At 44.1% G+C, this 22,591-nt stretch overlaps 1 protein-coding gene across 1 annotated transcript in view; it reads left to right on the top strand.

The window, feature by feature from the left end:
- LOC142579896 (venom metalloproteinase BumaMPs1-like) overlaps window positions 1–22,591 on the top strand; it is a 158,085-nt gene that overhangs the window by 25,023 nt on the left and 110,471 nt on the right. Inside the window, exons 3-6 of the mRNA XM_075690568.1 lie at window positions 11,129–11,218; window positions 14,717–14,849; window positions 17,701–17,757; window positions 22,089–22,210. Coding sequence (XP_075546683.1) covers window positions 11,129–11,218; window positions 14,717–14,849; window positions 17,701–17,757; window positions 22,089–22,210 — 402 coding nt within the window. The remainder of the gene's footprint in view (window positions 1–11,128; window positions 11,219–14,716; window positions 14,850–17,700; window positions 17,758–22,088; window positions 22,211–22,591) is intronic.

Raw genomic sequence — 22,591 nt, 5'->3', positions numbered from 1 at the left:
ATTCGAAATAAAATTCAGTTGTAAGTCAGAATGTTGTCGTCGTCGTCCTTCCGGCTTTTTTGTCTATGTACGCGCTGTAGTCAAATTGCCATAGAATACCAACTACCCGTAGCCAAAACCTCATTCAGCACCTACTTACTGGTCGTGCTTGCTTCGCTTCGCAATGAAAATCTGACAGCGTGTCATGATGAGGCCATGTCAGGTCATCTAGGCTACCCATGAACATTTTGCCGACTGCGGTGCAAGTATTACTGGCCGAAGCTCCAAACCACTCTTAAACATCACGTACGTACTTGCCCTCGCTAGCAGAAACGCAAAGCGCCTCCCGGCAAGCCAGCTGGTCTCCTACATCCTGTACAGGTGCCGGGAGCGCTATTCGTCACAACTGGCATGAATGTTTTGTAATCATTTCCAACTACTACTACAGAGGCCAGGACAATCATTGTCGCCACCGAATACTATGCGCGGTATTTATTTATTTACTTATTTCAGGATGCTGCATGCCATTGCATGGCCCAAGCAGGAATTAATTTACATTGCTACATAACCAAGACAATAAAATTTATACAATATTAGCAGCGCACGGATACCAAAAGAATAAACCGATAGAATAAAATTATACAATATTATACAATATTAGCAGCAAACGCATATCAAAAGCATAAACCAAAAGAATAAAATTATATAAAATTGCCAGCACACGGATACGAAACATACATATTATCAGGTAAGTAGCCGATGTAGCGCATCAGAAAAATTTTGTGAGGAAAAAGCAGATGCTGGTAAAGAATTCCAATCTTGCACTGTTGTAGAGAAAAAAACTGTATCTAAAACAGTTAGTTTTGGCGAAAAGGGGAGTAAGTGAATGCTCATGAATGCTCCGAGTCCTTCTCACTAGAGGATGTTTTATGCACTCTGGAAGCTTGAGTTTATTTTTTCTGTTGAACTATTAAACAAGAATATCAATCTCTTATTCTTTCTGCACGTGCCCAGTGTATGAATATTATTTGAGATCATTAACTGCGAGGGAGAGTCTTCCACTTTGTATTTTCCATATATAAACCGAAGTGCTTTCCAATTGACTTTTTCAAGGATCATTGTATCTTTTTTTCGTGTATGGGTCCCATACTACTGCAGCATATTCAAGTAGAGACCGCACACAAGTTTCGTAAGCCAACTTTTTCTGTGTGCTGGAGCTGTTCATAGCGTTATTCGTAAAACCCATGGCTTTCGTAATGCAGCTGTATAATAATAATAATAATGTGAGCCGACCATTTTAACTTATTGTCAAGAGTTACACCTAAATATTTATATTTCTCAACTTCCACAATCATGTTGCCGTGAAGAAAGTAAGGAAGCAAACTGGGAGACTTTTTCTAATTACACTTAAGAGAACAGTTTTCTCACTATTAAATTTCATAGCACATTTCAGACACCATTTTTTAATGGCAAAAACTGCTTTTTGAACAGAGGTGTTTAAACACAATTTGTTTAAACACAGCACAATCGTCTGCAAATAACTTAACAGAGACATCTTCAGGAACAACCATCACTAAATCATTTACATATATTAAGAATAACAATGGTCACAGCACACTTCCCTTAGGAACCCCTGAGTGAACATTAACATTAGTAGAAGCGGTCTTATTAATTTCCACATATTGCCGTCTGTCTGTAAGGTAGGGTTGAATCCATGGAATGGTGAAAAATGGCATACCCAGACATTTCATCTTATAGTGAAGTTTGCCCTGTGGCAACTTATCAAAGACCTTGCTGAAATCAAAGAAAACCACGTCCGTTTGCCCGGACATATCAATCACCCGCGCAAATTCATGTACAGACTAAACAGCCTGAATAACTGTGGATAACCCCTGCCTAAATCCGTGCTGATTATTAGACAAAAGATTATGATCGCTCAGGGACTTTCGCAGGTAACCGGCTAAAATATGCTCCAACATCTTAGAGCAACGGCGTGTTATGGAAACAGGCCGATAACAGGGGAACCACACGTGCTATTTTCCAATCTCAAGGAATTTTTCCGTTTGCTATTAAGAGTTTAAAGATGTCTGTCAGGCAACCTAATATTTGTTCTGCGTATTGTCTCAAGAATACATTCGGAAGGCCACCGGGTCCAGCGGAATTTCTAGTGTCCAGTTTCAAGACCATCGCCAGGACACCCTCACGAGTTACTTCAGTGCCATCCTCTGGTGCAGCCACTTCTTTTATTTGATATTCATCTAATTCTGAAAACACCTCGCAGAAATACTGATTAAAATTGTCAGCTATTTCGGCAGCGTCCGTATAAACGGTGTCCCTAAAATTTATTTCAGTAAGTACTTCTTTGGGTTTACTCAAGTGCTGCCAAAATTTCTGCGTCTCAGTCTTTAGAAACGCTGCTAAAGTGTGCGAAAAAATATTTAGTTCTGGCGCAGCTCACTTTTGATAATAGGTCATTTGATCTCTTTAAACAGAGACGTTGACCTCCCGTGCTTGTTACGATAGCTCTGAAGTCTACGCTTAATGCGTATAATTTCACGAGTAATCCATGGATGTTTCCGCCTTTTAAATATTTTTCTGTTTGGAACGTATTTTTTAATGCAATGCCTAAGTACATTAGCGAACCATTGCCAAGACCCTTCCGCATCATCACATGTAATCCTAAGATTTGCTTCAATATAGTCAATAATCGCCACGTCGTCAGCTCTACTAAATTCCTTAACCATAGCGACATCAAGCGCATGTGTTTTTGATTTTTCAACCATTCAGGAAAAAGTAATCAAGTTATGGTCAGGTATGCCGGGTTCAATTGTAACTGTTCCTTCTCTAAATCCTTCATTATTGAACATCAGGTCAGGAATTGATGTTTCGCGAGTACATTCAGTAACTATTTGGTCAAGACCAAGCGAAAGCATAACAACAAGGATTTTATCACTCGTACGCGATAATCCAAAAGACAGATTGTTCCAATTTAATAGAATAAAATTAAAGTCACATGTTTCTATCATATTCTCGTTTCGTAACAACAAGCGATCATACAATTTACTCAAAAAGCTTTCATCAGCGTCCGGAGCATGATAAGCTGCACACAAATGAAATGCCGTTTCCTCCACTTTGATTTTCAAAAAAAGGCTTCCATCCTCAGCAATCTGGCTCTCTACGTCAAACAAGACACAGGATTTAGCCACAGCAACACCACCTCCTGTAGATCCTCGGTCCCGCCGATATAACTGATAACATGGTGGGACTATGTCATCGTCACTGATTTGCTCGTGTAGCCAGGTTTCAGTTATGACACACGTGCAAATCCAAAGAAAGCAAACATTCTTCCAATTTAACTTTTTTGTTCACAATGCTCCTTGCACTGAAAGAAACTAACCGCACATCGGACGTATCTGGCCAATAACTTTCAGATAAAGATGTGGTGTTGCGTTCTATCGATCTTCTAGAGTTTAGAGACGCATCCCATGTATAGTACAGCCCATCGATCTTCAAGTTGTCATAAACCCAGAAAACCTTACTTCCAGTTTTTCTTCAAGATTTGCACTTTGCCAAAGATGCTTGCGTTTGCACAACGTTTCCGCTCAGCAGACATGATCGATTCTAATGTTTAGTTTTCCCTTTAGTTTCCCTTTAGGGTTCGAGCTACAGATGAACACTGCACTCCAAATTTAGCAGAAAAGAGATCATCGATAACGTTTCTGCGCAAGTCAGACTCTGATTCAATAGGATCTTCCTTTACACCGAAAACAATTAAAGTTGACCTCCGACTTCTATCTTTTAAATCTTCGAGCCTGACTTGATGCCCTGTAAGTGCATCCTGCATACAATTCAAAGCTATCCTTATGTTTTCAATTTCATCTGTTTTCATCAGCAGCTCTTTTATGTTTGCCTCAATGTTATTCAAGCGATCACCAAAGTTCCCCAGTGCCTTTTCTGTTGCCTCTAAACGAGACCTAATGTCTTTCTGCCCCTCAATGAGTGTCTGACATGTTTCATCAACTGTTGGGCCTGAACTCATCTCTGCATCTGCACAAATAAGCAGCATACATCAGCAATAGCAGTTATAGGCACAGTTTAGACATGTGCGTGGGCACGGCAGGAGAACAAGAAACCTACCGTCGGCTTGTATGGTGCAAACATAACTAACCTGTACCAGGAAAAGACGGAGCATTTTGAGCACCTTGCCCGCAGCGCTTTCGCCATGTCCACTGAAGACGGACGGGTGTGGTGCCAAATTTATAGGGTCAAGGGTTGATGATCGTCACGGTCGACGACATCCGATATCCATGTACCTGTGGCATCCCCACGTTGACGGCGCTGCCAGATGTGCTATCTTTGGCGACCAATGCTTCTGTTGATTCTTGATTAAGCTCGGCGATAATCGGCGAAGGTGCATGCGTACTTGACAGCAGCAGGACCTGTGGCGTCCCCATGGTGACGGCGCTGCCAGATGTGGTATCATTGGTGACCAATTCTTCTGTTGATTCTTGATGAAGCTCTGCGATAGTCGGCGAAGGTGCGTGCGTACTTGACAGCGAAAGGACCTGTACCAAGAAAGGACGGAGCCTATTGAGCACCTTGCCCGCATCGCTTTCGCTGTGCCCATAGACAAAATCTGCAGACAAAAGCTAACCAGTGGGTCAGAGCAGAAGAAGCAGTTTTTTTTTTCGTAGAAAACGTCGTCCTCAGGCACGGTGTTCCAGCGGCAGTAATTACGAGAAGGCCGGGTTCACAGCTGAACTTCTAGACGCAATTCAGAAGCTCAGTGGCACAGCCCACCGAAAGATGACAGCCTTCATCCGGAGACAAACGGACTCATGAAGCCATTTGAATAAGACACCCGCAGATATGCTTTGCATGTTAGTAAACGTGGAACCCAGAAACTGGGACGCGATTTTGCATTATGTAAGCTTTGCATAATCACCGCTCAACAGGACACGAGCATAATGACACCAGTTAGCTTGGTACACGGTCGCGAAGCCACTGTAACGTTGGATGCAATACAGCCTCATCAGTTTGACGACATCCATGAACATGCTGACGACTTCGCTCAACGGGCCGAAGGAGCCAGAAAGCTTGCACGTGTACGCATCTGCGACTAGCAAGACAAGGACGCAACGCGGTACAATCTTCCGCACAAATCCGTCTCCTACACGCCTGGCGTGATAGTGTGGGCTTGCATACCGGTAGGGCATCGCGGTTGCCTGACAGACTGCTCAGACACTGCTTTGGGCCGTACACAGTGGTCCGTTGCCTGAACGACGTGAACAAATATGTTATGCCAGATGACGAAAGCTAGCTGTTCGCGGCGCCGCAAGCACCTAAGTGAGGTAGTACATGTGGTGCGCATGGAATTGTACTTATCCAAGTGACTCAGGTTTCACTCTGTCCTACATGAAGACGCTTAATGTGCGCATCGGAACGGCGCCTCCCTTGGAAGGGAGGCAAATGGCGTGTCAGTGGTTTGGAAAAGACGACGACGATAAGATACATCGGAACCTATACAAAACATAGCAAGCAAGAAGAAGAAGTAGTGACTAGCGCACGGCTTCAAACGATCCCTTTATTTCCTGTTCCTACTGACAAGTGCGCTGGTGCGTCTAGTTTCTGACGTCGCGACAATATTTTAGTTCAGTAGACATTATTTCTAGTTTTAGCTTATACTGGACCACGTATTTCTTTTTCGGATCCCATACATTTTGCTGCAGTGATGGACTTTTGTGCACAGCATTGTTTTCGAAAATCTTGAATGGGAAATCCTAGGCACCTCATAGTACAGCTGTCATTTAACCGCTGTCATCGAGCTCTGATGAATTCAGCTTATCGTGCTATCTGTAGCACTTTGAGAACTGCAGACCTAATAAGTATTTGGCTAGAGATAGGTTTCGCAGAAGGACTTAACGTACATCACACAAAATACCTTCTGTCTATCGCAGGCATAATAAAAATGGCTATTCCCCATTTTAATGAGCTAATAGGCGAGAAGTGAAATTCCTATTGCATATAGACAGGCTTCTGCGTGAGAAATAGGCCGCAATATTAAACCTTCAGGCGTAGTGTGGGGACGCACAACATGGACCAACAATTTCAGTACCAAATTTCAGTACCACAAAGGCAAATGACAACAGACAAGCAAAATATTGAGAAACCATCATAGTGAAAATGCGTGTGTTCAGAAATAAACTTCCGGCAACATCGAAACGAGTTCATGCAAATGGTGGGAAGGCCGAGAAAAAAAATGAGTCCAGCACGCCTTACTTGCTCTGAAGCCGATCCACTAACGCTTTCTTAGCTTTCCAAGAATGTGGTATTACACTAGGGATTATTTTACTCTAGTCTTCCAATACCGAAACATATTTCGCGATAATAAGCACATCCCAGTAAAACAAATTCCATAGAAGTGGTGATTGGGAACAATGGCACAGCGCTGAACATCCACAAACCATACTTTATTTTTGTGCTGGTAAAGAAACGAATCCGCTCGTGCTACGCGCAACCTTGTACTAACTTGCCTATTCTAAATTCGTGTAGATATTCTTCAATTTTTATCAGAAGATTAGATTGGTTGGCTATGCAAAAAGGAAAGTGCGAAAAGGCAGCACCCATGCTATGCTTGAGAACAAAAGTTTCCCTACTTGTCTGAATAACCACCACCCCGCATTACTTGCATGCTGCTTGTTAAAACCTTATGTAAACAGAGTAACGTTCACAGGCTTACACTTGTCAATCTGGACACGAAAAACGGTTCTTTCGCTACTTGTTGTCTTGCCCTAGTAGAATACGAACGAGGCGAAGCATAAAAACCAGAAAATCTCGCGCTCTGCATCGGCCTACTGAATGATTACGACGGTTCGTGGAGGTACAGTTTTCAGGGATATAGCTCACATAACGATCTCATGCAACGTAGTGAACAACATTATTAAATTTACTAGCTATGCTTGAAAATTGGAACAGTTGTAGTTCCTTTGCTCACAAAAATTCATTTTCTCTCCCTCTTGATTTTTTGGTTTTTGTAGAGTTTTTGTACAATTTGTTATATATTGCTTGCGAGCTTACGACCACAATATCTGCATATAGCCCTTACGTACTGCCATTTGGGCAGCTTAGGTACTCCGAAAAGTATATATATATAAATATATATATATATATATATATATATATATATATATATATATATATATATATATATATATATATATATATATATATATATTTATATAAGTTGGCATTTCAGGCGCCGTTGAAGACTATTTTTTACGCAATATTGTGTACTAACGTGGCTTCTCATATAGATGTCCATTAAGCCTAATTTGTCTTTTTGAATATATAAACTTTCGAGAAAAGTCTGTCTGATCATATTCTATGAGTTTATTGCACGTCGGACACCCGCGCATTGCGTTTCTTGCTATCGCTTCGGTATATTCTGCTGGCGATAAATAAGAATTCTCAAACAGCCGACAAACTCACTGAGAACAATGTATAGCATTCTTCAGCGGCGAAGTTAAAACGAAATTGACGCCATGCTTCTTCGCAATTTTCTCAAGCTATGTGCACATTTCTCTACAGAGTGTATAGCTGTGTTTGTTTTCTTCTATATGCTACGTCGAGCTGTTTGAATTGCCTCTATGTTTTTAAGGAAATAGCAACTTCTGCTTTTACGAGATTTCATTTTAAAATTGAGGTGCATGCATTTGACGCGGACGTGTAGTGAGTGTAATGAGCCGTGAAGCTCAAGGACCAACTTAAATCTATATGTGCACTCTCTACAAACTTCAACAAACGTGTTGGTGGTGGTTTTCAAAACAAACAAAACGTCTAGAAACTAAGCGTCTGCCCAAGGGTAATTGACTAGTAAAACGAAGAGAACCACAATGTCTTCTCAAAATAACTAAAATGGTGTCCGTGAGTGAGTGTAATAAAATTTAATATAACTTATCTGTGACTGTCAGAAAATTTTCTATGCATATAGAAGCAGATATCACCACATACCTTAAAGAAATGGCGATAACCTGCGGGAAATATCCCTGCAGTACTATACCTGTAAGTATACTTGTAATCACAGGAACGCTGCAACCAAGCCATTTCACTCGCTGCTGCATATCCGACTGTCACGGCGCGAAGTGCCTCACCATACCTCCCCCCCCGCCCTCCAATGAAGACGGTAAATTTGAAAACCAAATCGGTTTTCTAAAGTCTAAAACTTTACCAAAAGAGTGAGCATTTGTGCACACAAGTCAGGTAATAGTAGGTATTAAGCGCTGAGGCTCGGCCAGTACGCAACTTCTAAAAAAAGAAGCCAGAATCAGATGACGAAATACAACATTGTCTTTATAGACGCCCTCATTGCCAACTTCTTATAATCATAGACCCACGTCTTGTCTTTGAAGGGATGTAGTTAATAATACGGCGTTATTTTCCTACTTCCATTTTTTAAACCCATCTATCTAGCTTCTCACGCCTACCGAGTCGAGCAAGTCGTCTACCAGCTTGAACCACTAAATGTTTTTGTGGACGGGATCGACGTCATAGTCGTTTCATTGGCATCTCTACAACAGCTCCATTGTTCTTGCGTCTCCGACCCAGTGGCCCCAGGGGGTGTAACAGCGTGGACCAATAGACATGTGCTCGAGATCGTGCTGCCGCTGTGGTCGTTCTATCGCCACCGCTCGAGCTTCGTCATCCGATTTTGTTCACGCCGTTGATCTCACGCCATCTTCGTCGTACAGTGAGCGCGCCACATTGTCCTCATATGGTTGTCAAGGCAGCATTGTGACTGCGTCGTCGACATACATTCGTTGTCGTGCAATTGCTGGGATGTCGTCATCATGATGTCATCATGGTAGTACCATCGCGGTATCCGAACTTCATTATTTGTCTCTCGTCATGTTGCCGTCATTAAGCCTTCACCGTGATGAAATCGTTGTCATACTGTAGTCGTAACGCCATCGTCGTCATACATTCGTTTTCATCAGCTGTCCACCTACTGGTGTCATGTCATTGTAAGCATTGCACCATCCTCATGCATTCGCTGTCGTGCCCTAGCAGTGACACCGCCATGGTCGTTCCATCGTCAACTTCGTCACACACAGTTCGTCAAAGCAATGTCGTCATGCCGCCATTATCACGCAGTTATTTTACCGTCTTCATTACCTCAGGAGTGTTCACAAATTGTCATGCCGTCGTCGGCCTAATACCTTGGTTGTTTAATCGACATCCTTTCTTCTGATTCATTCAAACGTACCCGCGCTTTCTTCTTGAATCACGATTATGCGTTCACTGCCATGCCATCACCTTCGTTGAGTCATCAGCGGAAATGTCTCTCATAGATCCGTTCGCATATAGGTATTGGCTTGCCCTTCTTCCAGCGAATATCCTCATACCGGGGTGAATACACCATTGCCATATCATTTTCGTGATCCAGCAGTGGTCGTTGAATCGCCGTCACTTCAGTTTCGTCATCCGGCACTTGTCATGCCAGAGTCGTCACACGGTCATTGTCACGCTAATGTCATCATACATTTTTCATTATACAAGTATCGTTAGGCTTTCTTGGTCATCTCATTGTCCTCATGCCGGTAACAGGTTCACGTCGTCATTGCGTCGTGTACGTACTGCCGTCGTCATGAATTCGTTGCCATACCGCCATCTCACACTGTAGTTCTTCAGTCAATGTCACTTCAGAAAAATTGCCCTGCTGTCGTCAAGCCGTCCTCACACAACATTCGTCAATTATTCTCAGCTATTGTTGTATAACCATGTTGTTTTCATTGAAAGGTGAGTGTTTCTATGCCATTATTGTGCCGTTTTCATGCAGTCGCCGACATTGCCTAATTCTCAGACACTCGCTGTCATGCATTTCTTGCCTTGCCAGCATAATCATTCCACCTTCGTAATCTGGTTGACTTTATACGCCCATCATCGTACTACTGTAGTCATGTCTTCGCTGGTACACTGTCGTCGTTATACCAACGTCATCGTTTCAAAATTGTCCCCTCAATTCCATCATGCCGCCGTCGTCATACCTATTTGATGTTCCGGTGCGTTTATCCACTTGCTTCCTTCTTCGTCCTTCTGTTGTCTTCTGTATTCTATTGTCTTCCCTATTTTCGTCATTCTATCGTCGTCAAGATGTCATGCGAGTGCTATAACAAGGTGAACCAATAATGGAGACAGTGTATGTCTTATATTTGCAAGTCTAGAATTCGCTGCTTCAGCTTGCAAAGTTGTGTAAATAAAAAAAAAATATGGCAACGGCATCCACACTCACACAGGCTCTACCGCTTGGTGCTGCTGTCGCCTTTCCCTTTGTGGCCTTGAATCGAGCAGTTTCGAGAAAGCCTAAATGGTCCTTGCAGCAAGATCATCTTATTTTGACAGGTCTCAAAGATTAAGCGAAGTAATCGCGGAAACAGCTTCGCTGTGCGTGCAACGTCCGGCCCGACCCGTGAACCACTTGATATCTTTTTAAAGACGAAGATCCTTTCAAGCGAGCTGGACGTTAAAAATGGAAGTTTTTGAACGTCAAGGTTATCTAAAAAACCCAATAAATTTCTCGTAGGGTTGCTCCATTGCTACAGGTACGATACTCTACTATTTTTTCTTTTCATAGAAACCCCACACTGCGCAAAGGTTGCGTCTATAGTATCGATCGCCTTTTCCCAATGCGCATCTTTCTTATTTATGGCGGTCTCCGATGCGCGTTGTCGGTTTCTTTATAGAAATGATGAAAGCATACATTGTTGTCTTTCCACCGCGATGACACGCGTAACAGTATACAATAAACTCCATTCGACATCCGCGTATTTTTCTCGGGCTTGCGGGCGGTAGCATTATGATGATTCAGAGGCGTTCAGAGCATGCCGTATTAGTACACAGCAATAGATTTCGCTTCTAACCTGAAACTGAATTGGATGTTTCTCGGCGCGGCCGCTAGGTACGGAGCATTTGTGTGGACTCGCGAATGGCTGAACAAACAGAAATCTCAGAATTAGCGCTAGAAACTTCAAATACACATGACTTTACCAACACGGTTTTCCGCTACATTGCTTGAATGATAATTGCATTATCGTTCACAGTCGTTGTGATATATGTCCCACGCATTCTTTTCATATAAATAGTCTTCTTTCAGATGCTTGGTGCTGAAATGGAGAAGGACTTGTATGACGACCAGGAACACATGGCAGCTCTACATGTCTCCGAAGAGGATGGTCTGAGCGTAGTACGTATAAGTTTCATGCCAACACCTAGAGACTTGCAGCGAGCGTAGTGTGGCCCCGTCAGCCTTGCACTGGCTGACTGCAGCTCGGTTACGCATGCCGTAAGCTATATGACGTGACACTTCTGTGCCGAAGCAGACACAGTCGTGCCACGCTTCGCAACACAGGTGCCACGCGCAGACCTCTAGGTAGGGTAACAACATGACACGGCGTGTACAAAAACAATCCGAACAGGTGTCCGGTGGCCGCATCTCGGCTTTCGCACCCACCGGTGCCCCATGCATTTTGGAGGTCCCACGCCGGCTTCGCGGCGGTGGCGCAAGATAGCGCCAAGTAGTCTTGAGGAAACGTGAAAATGAGTCCAGCTGCACTACACGCATCGCACATAACTCGTTTCGACGGTGTCACTACTTCTCGCCTGTATATTGGTTCAACTCTAACGCATTACGGTCGACAGTCATCGTGAGAAGAGCTCTGCTGAATTTTTGAGGCTACAGACCACTTGTGGCACCTCGGAAAATTGATACGGAAAAGTCCCCATGAATAGGCTCATTCTCATATCGCATATGCCGTGCCGAAGTTGTGTCTTCCACAAGACCAGCGGTCCATGTTATTTCAGCGGTAAAACAAAAGCCGGCTCATGACTTGCGGCTCATTTTGACTCTCCCCCCATAAACAGCCAGAAACATGCGTACGGAAAAGAGGCTGTAAGGGCTAAACAAAGTTATCACTATGAAAGAAATGGGTAGGAGTGCTTGAGGGCTACACAAACGAGTCTGGACACCTTGAACTAACCAGCACAGTGTAGAAACATTGCTTCCAACCAGTACGGGCACTTGGTACGTATTAAAAACCGCATTACCTGAAGTAAAGGAGCATGCATAAAGGAAAGGAGCAATACTATCTATTTGCGATCCTAATCGAAAGAAAAGCAGCCATGTCAATTAGATAGAAAACGGGAGATGCCAACGTTCCAGTTGATATTGAAAGGAAGAAGTGGATTTGGCCAAGCCAGGTAATGCGAATATACAACTGGTGGTCAGGTGCTGATACACAACTAGAGTGAAGGGACGGATTCTCGTATGACTGGTCCTCCATACTGTATCCGACAGCAAAATCCAGCTGATAAAACGGCAGACAACAAAATACATGTTCCTGCAAAGTTGGAGAAATGAAAAGATGTGCAGATACAAAAGGACGCCAGAAAAGGTAGAGCGCTGAAGGACGAAAGTGTGCAGACGTGCGTAGTATGTGTTGATGGTGCTTTGATTACCTCAATAAACTGCAAAAAGAAGGAGCCGAGAAACAGCTCAATGCAGTAGAAATTGCACCATTTAATAAATGAAAAAAAAACTACACGCGTCAGTTGCAATCGGAACTGACGCATTGTCCGTCTTCGTAGCTGTCGCTGGTCATCACCTCCGAACTAGAGCGGTGAGTATTGCTGTCGGGGCAAAAACAGTGGACGTTTTTATTACGAAAGTGTTTTATACTTGGTCTGCCATCAGCTTCCTATAGTGAATTTGACGTCGGCACGAAGGCGTAAAATATGGACTCGCTTGAAAGGGATGCGCCCCTCATCTAGCAGCTGTGAAGCGAATTTCTGCATCAACACACTAACAAAGGCCGACAGTGAGCGCTTTGCTAGTTTCAGCCTAGCGGAAGCTCGAACCCGGTGTAGTCTAGTGTAGGGGGTGTAGGCCTTCTGCTGAGGTTACGACCGATATTGTGTACCTGCATGGCTTGTCGTTAGCGTCTGGTTAGCCTGTGACGTCTCGTCGCCTACGGAGTGTGGATTCAACATGCATCAGCTGTGCCTACACACCATCTACTGCTTTCCTTGCGATAGCACAAGCTAAGGAAACTGCTGCGCTAAGCGGCACACAAAGGCAATGACATCGACGGGTGAATCTCTCGTTGGCACTGTGAGAGATAAGCCATCATGAAGTATAACGCCTTCGCACGTTGGCAGCGCACGCGGCGAAGTCTTCCACTCGCATTCCTGAAACGTAGCGCTTCGCAACTAAACTGGCTGACCAAGACATAACGGAGCGGACTAAAATGCTTCTACATTCGCCGAAGCGATTCTGCAGTAAGACGCTGCTCGCCAAATGTACACGGCGCGCCAAGCAATCCAGCTACACGGTCGCAAGCCCGGAAACTGTGAGCCTTTCACTGCCGCGGACCGTGAATTCGCCAAGCGAACACGCAACAGCTTCTTTAAAAACGCGTTTCACTTTCGTGTTCTGCCGATTCCTTTAAAATAGGAATCAACAATGTTTCCTCATCCCCTTTAACGATGTAGTTCCTATTTCCTAGTACAAAACTCGAGGTACAGCAGTCTACTTACTCAGAACGCTGCAAACATGCGGGTTCACGTCCCCTACAAGGTCTTGGCAACTACGCTCTGGAAAATGAAGTCACGCAGCTCTCAGACATGGCGCGGCTTAAACTACCGTGTACACGAAGTCTCTATTATAGACTCGTATATGCCGAAACCAAGTGGGCATTCTTGTTTATCACGACAGCATTACAGGCTTTAAAATACCAGAGCGAAGATAGTCGTGAAAGTTTCCATCTGGACAAGGGTCTGCAAAACTATTACCCGCAGCCCTGAGTGCAGTTGAGGGTTCCCTTTTGTACCCACGCTTTTGGTCTTCGAATGCGCCCTCCTGTGAGTATTGCTAGCCATCAAGTAACTACTTTCGGTGACGGGCTTGTGCAGTGTCATGGTGATCTATTTATCGGTGACGGCTTCCTCTAGATGAACACTGCTTTATGCGTTGCTTAATAGAATTTCTCCAAATGCAGCTCCCTTTTCACGACCACGACATCGCAGTTCTTTGAAGTAGCCTATAATCTGAAGAACTGTAACCTCCGCGTTAAATAAGCACACATGCCCATTCACCTGATTACCTACTTGTCCGTGATTATACCCTATCCCCGGTTCTTGACGATGTTCTTTATGCGAAATTCCGTATTCCACCCCACTGTTCTCACTACAGGCTACAATCAAACCTGCATATATGGTAAATTCGTTCAGTCTCCACTCTCACTCATGAAAACGGTTTGCGTCTGACAACATTGTGTTTTATATTGTGGTTTAGCACTGTTGATATTGTTTGGCGTTGCCGCACCTCTGTTTTTTCACCTTAGGTTTTGCTGTCTCCAGCTGTCCCACTAACCAGCTAGCTAACATGCTATGCCCATAAAAGTGTTGTGCATTAGCTGTGGCACTCAGTGCATCATAGTTGCCCCCTACATACATAATAACCATCGTTTACTTCTATATTACAGTTGTATCCAGTTAATATTGTGCTGTCTCTGTTGCTGTTAATTATTCTTTCATGGAAATGAACTAACGTCGATGTGTGTACATTACTATTAAACAGCAAGTAAAACAGTAAGTAATTAGCACCATGCAATGTATTTCCTTCTCCCAGTGAAGTATGATTTTCTTCCCATAGTTTGATATCATTCATCGTTGCAAATATTTTTAGGAGGGTGTACTCGGCCACACGCTGCGCATAAAACCATTGGAAGAGATGGAGAGATCGTCAAGTGGCGAAAGACCCCATGAACTCTACGAGATCCCTGACCCCAGCAATGAGAAACATCGAAGAGACGATTACTGTAAGGAAGCGTCACTGGCTAATTGTTTTAACAGTTCACGCCATGGCACGCGATCACGCCATGGCACGGGCAAAATAATCTAAATACTCAAAAAGACAAATTCATTCTAATAAGACACACCTGTAGTTGATCAACGCACTTTGTCCACAAACCTCTTATAAATTCATCCAAAAGTATGAGGACATTCGACACTGGCACGTAACGACATAAGGTACCCTCACACATGCTTTTAACGAGCAGTCACTGCGACAAGGAGGCATAAGGTAAAAACTGCACCAGAAGCAAAAGAGATAGCCTATGGAAACCAGATTGAGCAGCCTCTTTTGCTAATTTAATTTGGACGAAGAAGTGGCGAAATAAATGAAGTCATGACATATAATAATACATACCCAAAATAAAATATTATAGCCCTGTGAGATTTCATGCTGTTGACAGGTTACATTACGGAGAGGGTTACGATCACTGATGAAGATAGATCTCAGAAAGCGGTCATGGCTGTGTCCATCTTTTTTCCCGTTTGCAGTCGATTGATTAGCTTTGCTCTGGTCACAGACAGCTTTGATAACACGTCTGTGGCATGGTGAAGGCAGTAATATTACAGCTCGCCAGCACCTGATAACCTGGTTGACTTGTAGATGTTTAGTGGTTAGAAGGCAGTCTAGAAAATGTGAAATCTCTAAGCCATTTTAACGGAAATAATGCCATTTAATATGGTTCAATACGCTGCTCAGCGTACTGCGCTGCCGCTTTCGAAATGCTGCTTTTAAAGAGTGTCGGTTAAATGAGTAATTGGCATCAAGAAACACCCCAGGGTTTGGTGAAAAAACGTAGTCCGAGAATGCCATTTGAGCTAAATTTTGCAGCCGTGCGTGACACGTAGTGTTCGCAAGTTGAGGGCGAAATCATTTTCTTCTAAAAAAAATAATTTAAACACAGGTCTTCTTCTTGCGCTTTTCGGGCGCAATATTTTGCCATACAGCGTATTCGCATAGGTGATTGCTATTGGTCAATATCTTACATCAAACAGGAAGCGTGTTTCAGCCACTGCGCTTGTTCCTATTATTACTGTGTGTGTTTATTCAACTCAGTTTGATAAACTGGCTGAATTCCGCAAATGTGCTTTCGAATTTCGGTAAGAATTATGCTTTTCCGAAAGAATCCTACTATCGTCTGCTCACGCTGGGCCGCTGCTGTGCAACGTCGAAATTAAACGTTGGCCATACTGCTCAATGGTCTCGTAGCCATGAGGTCACGCAAATTTCGACTAGTTTTAAACGCCTAAATTCCTCGAACCACGCAAAACTTAAGTCCAGGGGACAGGCACGCTTGCAAGCGCGCGGTAACTCTAGGACCGCTACTGGTTTGATGCCTTCACAGACCTCGCTACATACTGAACAATTGATAGCGTTGCAAGATGCCAAACTTGGATGCGGCTACGATGCGTAGGCCAAGCGAGTGCACGACGAAGTCGCTGCGCACCGCGTAACACGGCCAAACTGGAGCATATGAGTGCGCGCACGCACTCAAGCGATGTCTAGCACAAAGCAGACACTGCACATGCGCACTACAGTTGCATGTAACTGCTGTATGACATGCAGCGTAGATACCGCGGCCGCAGCTGGGCGTCGCGAGGATTTCTCTCGCTGAGGGCACTATCACTCGCTGACGATAGCCGCGTATGGTGCGTCGTCGATGCCTAAATCGGACGTAACGTCGTCTACGCGAACACTCAAAATGAAATTTGAACTGCGCGCCGCAGGGACGTTCAGTATGTGGAACGTTGCGCGCAAACCCCGCTCCTCCGCAGCCTTCGAAGTCCAAAGCATTGAAAAAGGAGCCGCAGCACCGCGAAGGTGATCTTTAATTGCCAACGACTGCGCTCCTGCGGTACAAATTAAATGAACTTCTTTTTTTGTGCAAGATGCATTTGTAACTTCAAGTGCATTTCTCGATTTCGATAAACAGTGGTCCACAGTCTTTTGAGAAATTATGTGAACAGCAAAAATGTTTATTTTAACCGTTTAATTGCCAAGATAGGAAACATCTGACGTAGGTTGTATTTATTGTTTTATTTTTATTGACATTGTTCAAGTACATGCCAAGTAAAACAGGAAAGATTTTCCCTGAAAACAAAGTGAGATACAGTCGGTCAGAAATATTGTTTACCAGCCGGCTAGGGGCAAATGTACTGTCCAAACTGTGTTTGTTAATTGGTTTGGCAAGGTAAATGTCTTTTCTTGAGATGCGCTTCAACGGAGAAAAAATGCTGGCTTTCTTAAACAAAGGAAAGCTTTTCGCATTAGCAATAATATGACCACCACGTCCACTCCGACAATACATACGATGTCTTGAAGTTTTGTCACCAAAACATATGCTGCTCGTCACGGTCGACATATTTGCGACTACCGCTCTTCAGCAGGTACATAACGTAAATATTGAAAGGCACAGACTAATATTTGGTTGTGTATGGTGTTTCAAGCTATTTTTGTAAGGTAAACAATATTATAGAGCTGCCTGTTAAAGGACTATTCAAGATGACATTTACCAGCATTGGCTGCGTTTATAAAGACCCCACCTAGACTTTTCCAGGGTTCGGCATAAATTAGCTGAAGAAACAGCATGTATATACTATTATAAATAAGCTTTATGATCCCAAAACTTCAATCACACCACTTTACAAGTAAGGATGGTTTATACTTATGTCCACAGCAGATGCGATAAAACGCTATGCCTCTGAAATAAAAAATAAGACATTTACAATCGCACTTCCCACTCACACAGAAGGATTAAAGATACTTTTCAGCTTTCCATATTGCGTGTGAAAATGTTTCTAAACTGTTTTTTGCTGCAGCAACACCAAATACCACGGAGAGGTCATTGGCGGAATCTCGATCGCTTTGGTACAGAGGTAAGAATTCTCATCACTATCACCATCGCCATCATCATCAGCATCAGCATCATCAGCCTGTTTTATGTCCACTGCAGGACGAAGGCCTCTCCCTGCGATCTCCAATTACCCGTGTCCTGCGCCAACCGATTCCTACGAGCGCTCGCGGATTTCCTAATTTCATCGCTCTACCTATACTTTTGTCATCCTGGATTGCGTTTTCCTTCTCTTGGTACCCATTCTGTAACCCTAATGGTCCAACGGTTATCTTACCGGCGCATTACATGACCTGTCCAGCTCGATTTTTTTCCTCTTAATGTCAATTAGAGTATCATCTATACCCGTTCGCTCTCTGATCCAAACCGCCCTCTTTCTGTTTCTTAATGTTATGCCTAGGAATATTCGTTCCATCGGTCTTTGCGCGGTCCTTAACTTGTTCTCAAGCTTCTTTGTCAGTCTCCAGATTTTTGCCCCATATGTCAGCACTGGTAAAATGCACTGATTGTACACGTTCCTTTTCAACGATAATGGTAAGCTTTCAGGCTGGAGCTGGCAATGTCAGCCGTATGCAATGCAACCCATTTTTATTCTTCTGTGAATTTCCTCCTCATGATCAGAGTTCCCTGCGATTAATTGACAGAGGTAAACCTACTCCTTCACAGATAATAGAGGCCGACTGGTGATCTTCAACTCTTGTTCTTTTCCCCGGCTATTTTTTCTTATTTTTGTCTTTTGCATATTAATCTTCAACCGCACTCTTACACTATCTCAGTTAAGGTCCTCAATCATTTGTTTTAACTCGTCTGCATTGTTGCTGAATAGAACAATGTCATCGGCAAACCGAAGGTGGCTGAGATATTCGCCGTCGAACTTCACTCCTAAGCGTTCCCACTTTATTAGCTTGAATACTTCTAAGAATGCAGTGAATAGCATTGAAGATAATCAGCCTTCCTGTCTGACCCTTTTCTTTATATGTGTCTTCCTGGTTTTCTTGTGTAGAATTAAGAAAGAGAAGAGAAAATAATGCAGAGAAAGGCAGGGAGGTTAACCTGAGGTAGTTCCGGTTGGCTACCCTGCGCGGGGGGAAGGGTTAAGAGGGATAAAAAGAGAAACAGAGTGGAAGGGGGAGATAGAAAGAAAGGGAGAGAAGCACGAACAAAGCGCGTACACTACAGAACGGTAGGGGGCGGCATTCTTAGAGTCAGTCGTGAAGCCCCGTAGACCGCAAGAACGTTAATAGCGCGAATAAGGCCTTCAACGCGGATGTTCTTTCGGAGCATTGGCCTAAAGCTTTTAGTTCTGAAAGTGGACGATTGTCCAGCTGGTCCAGTACCCTGCACATCACTTGTCTCTCAGCACTGTATCGCGGGCAGACACAGATAATGTGTGCGAGCGTCTCGTCGATGTTACATGTGTCGCACGTGGGGCTGTTGGCCATTCCTATGAGGAAAGCATAGGCGTTTGTAAACGCAACGCCTAGCCACAGACGGTAAAGCATGGTCTGTTCACGTCTTGGTAATCCAAGCGGGAGGTGCATCCGTATATCCGGAGATAACGAACGCAACCGACACATGGTGAAATCATTTGAGTCCCACAGGGGCAAAGTGCACTCACGGGTCATCAATCGCAGCCCAGCCGCAGCGTCTGTTCGCGAAAGCGGAATGAAGACTCGTTGACCACTGTCATGTGCCGATCGTTCGGCTTCGTCGGCTTGGTCATTCCCGCTGATGTTACAATGTCCTGGAAGCCACTGAAAGATTATGTTGTGTCCCTTACTATAGCTTTGATGTTGTATTTGCTGAATTTCTGAGGCCAGTTGTTCATTGGGTCCGTGGCGCATTGGGCTTCGTATGCACTGAAGGGCTGCCTTGGAGTCACTGAAGACTGTCCATTGTTGCGGTGGTTTCTGCTTAATGAAATCAAGTGCAGCACGGAGCACCGCGAGTTCTGCACCAGTCGATGTGGTCACACATGAAGTTCTTAACTTGATTTCCTCAGATTGTGCCGGGATGATGACTGCAGCAGCAGCGCTGTTGAGTTTAACTGAGCCATCTGTGTATACATGTTTCCGGAATCTGTGCACGTTGTGAATGTGCTCCAAAGTTGCTTGCTTCAAAGCTTGCAATGGCGCTCCAGCTTTCTTTCTGACTCCTGGAATTGTCAGTTGCACTTGCGGCCGGTGCAGACACCACAATGGATCTGACAATCGTGAAGCGGGCGTAAATTCTGATGGCAAGTACGACTGATGTCTTACAATAGTTTTAGCAAAAGTTGAAAGTGGCCTTTTCGCTGGCAAGCAAGCAAGATGGTGTGAGGGAATCCGAGTTAGGTGTCGGATGTGCGCTCTCAGGACATCTGTATCAATGTAGACTGTCAAAGGCGCGTCTCTGGCTATGGCCACTGTCGCAATCGATGACGTTGTTTTGGGAAGACCGAGACAAGTCCTGAGTGCTTGGGCTTGCACGCTCTGGAGTTTGCGAATATTCGTAGTACAAGTATTACCTATTACAGGTAAGCTGTACCGCAGGAAGCCCAAAAACAGTGCTCGATGTGTAGAATTAAAGTAGCTGTAGAACTTCCGTAGATATTTTCCAAGGTATTTCCGTACGAGTTCTGTAATGCTGGATTACGTGATCGATCTATGAGTGCTGGTATCTCTACTGAGCCAAATGCCTTTTCGTTATCTACAAAAGCCATATAGAGAAGCTTATTGTACTCTGCGGATTTCTCGATAACCTGACTGATGATATGGATGTGATCCATTGTAGAGCATCCCTTCCTGAAGCCAGCCTGTTGCTTTGGTTGACAAAAGTCCAGTGTTGACGTCATTCTATTGGAGATTATTTTGGTAAATAGTTTATATAATACTGGGAGTAAGCTAATGGGCCGATTATTTTTCAAGTCTTTAATGTCGCCCTTTTTGTGCATTAGTATAATGTTTGTATTCTTCCAGTTTTCTGGGAGCCATGAAGGGGATAGACACTGTGTATAAAGAGCCGCTACTTTTTTGAGCATTATGTCTCCTCCATCTTTGATACTCACACTTCCACAATGCTCAGTCTAGGGATGAAGTTGTCATATGAGGTGAGCCTTTGCTCTGCATTTATTTTCTCAGAACAGTCATTAAAGGAAAGCTTTGTTTTCTTAGGCATTTGGCCTTTGGTTTTGGTAAAAATATCTGAAAATAGGGGGAATATTAGGACTTATGTGTATGCGAAGACCTATACTTGTACGTATGAATTGCGGCCTATGAAACTCAATAAGCTAAGCTTGCCCCACACCTTCACCAAAACTGTTGTCTGCGAAGCCCGAGCGGAAGCTAAGTCTTCAGACGTTTACATTGCGCAAAGCATATGCGTGGGCGCATAAGTACCGAGTAATATCATCTCCATCTTGCCCAGGCACTGGCCTACCACAATGTATTGCAATACATAAATAGTTGCCTGACTTCATACATGACAAGAAATTCTGAAGTTCTGGCCTCTGAAGTTTTTAGTAGATTGCTGCTGATATTTTTTGGCACAAGTTAAGTCAGTAATGTGATAATGTTTATTATTGCGATAGAAATTATGTGAACACTCCAAGTGCATTGCTGGAATCGTCATCGCCGTCGCCGTCGCCGTGAGGCTCCGTCTAAATCCAAGGGTGATAAAATCGGCGCCCCGCGCCGTATGCTGTACGTGCGTGTCAAAACATGCGAGAGTGAGACGGCGATAGCGGCTCAATCTCGGAAGGGAGGAGAGAGGATAGGGAGCGTGCCGGGTGTTCCGTCAGACACAATGCTTCGGGGGAGGGTAGAGTGGGCGTGAGTGGTCCAGCGACCAGGGCCGCTGTATCCTCAAATCCATTTGCGACGGGGTCAAGGTCCGCCGTTGGGAGGGAGGGGGAAGGCGCGTTTTACTCCGGCGGCGAGGGCGGTCGCACGCGCCCGCCCGGGCCGCTGTCTCTCGAAGGCCATCGGCGACGGGACAGAGTCCGCCATGCACAGCGATTTCGCGGCTTCGTTCGCGTTGATGCGAGAGGCAGCGCGACAGCGTTTTGAGTGTTTTCACAGCGCGTTTCCGCAGTCATCGAGTGAGATTTGTTTATGTTTGCTTGTGCGAGCGTGACACTATACTTGTTAATTCTGTTCGTATTCTTTGTTTACAAGTTTACATGGCCGATAAAACTACTATGCTTACTTCGTATGGATTTCCACTAATTTGTCATCCCAATGGATGATTCGCCTTTTGGATTAAAATGCGACTTTTTACCACATTTACTATTGTATCCCATTGAATCCGGCCCCTTATTACGCCTCAACATTTCACAGCCATTACAACAGGAAAATACTTTGCTTATCTTTTCAACAGCACCACGTTTGCCTGTGTCAATAACACCTGAAGTACACGTCGTCGTTGATTATTACATCTCCAAAGCATTAAAATTTGTCTCAAAGAAAATTGCAACATATGTTGCTATTATGACTGCTTCGGTAAGTATCCTGTTTTCCTGCCGGTTTGAAATGATTCTGGAAGTTGGAGAGTGCCACATTTTATTCTCAAGTATTAAACGAAACTAAAGTGAAGGTCATCACACTTTTGTTTCCTACACTCCCTATTAGAGTTAACCTACTTTCCGTTGGCGGAATATTACCATGAGACCGTAGTGAAGAAGGCAGTAGTAAGTGCAATGTATCTGATGAAAAAAATTACCAAAGCAACAAGTTCTTAAGGGCCAACACACGTCAGATTGTTCATCTATATGACCTTTAAAGTGCAATCAGGACAGACCGGTATTATTTGCGCAGCAATCCATCACAATTTGTCGCATCAGATCTTATTGAAGCCTTTTGAATTGTTGGCAGTTCTGATAT

This window comes from Dermacentor variabilis, chromosome 4 (genome assembly GCF_050947875.1).
Source record: "Dermacentor variabilis isolate Ectoservices chromosome 4, ASM5094787v1, whole genome shotgun sequence".
Lineage (NCBI taxonomy): Eukaryota > Metazoa > Arthropoda > Arachnida > Ixodida > Ixodidae > Dermacentor > Dermacentor variabilis.
The sequence above is the reverse complement of the archived record's forward strand: the minus strand, read 5'-3'. Positions and strand labels throughout refer to the sequence as shown.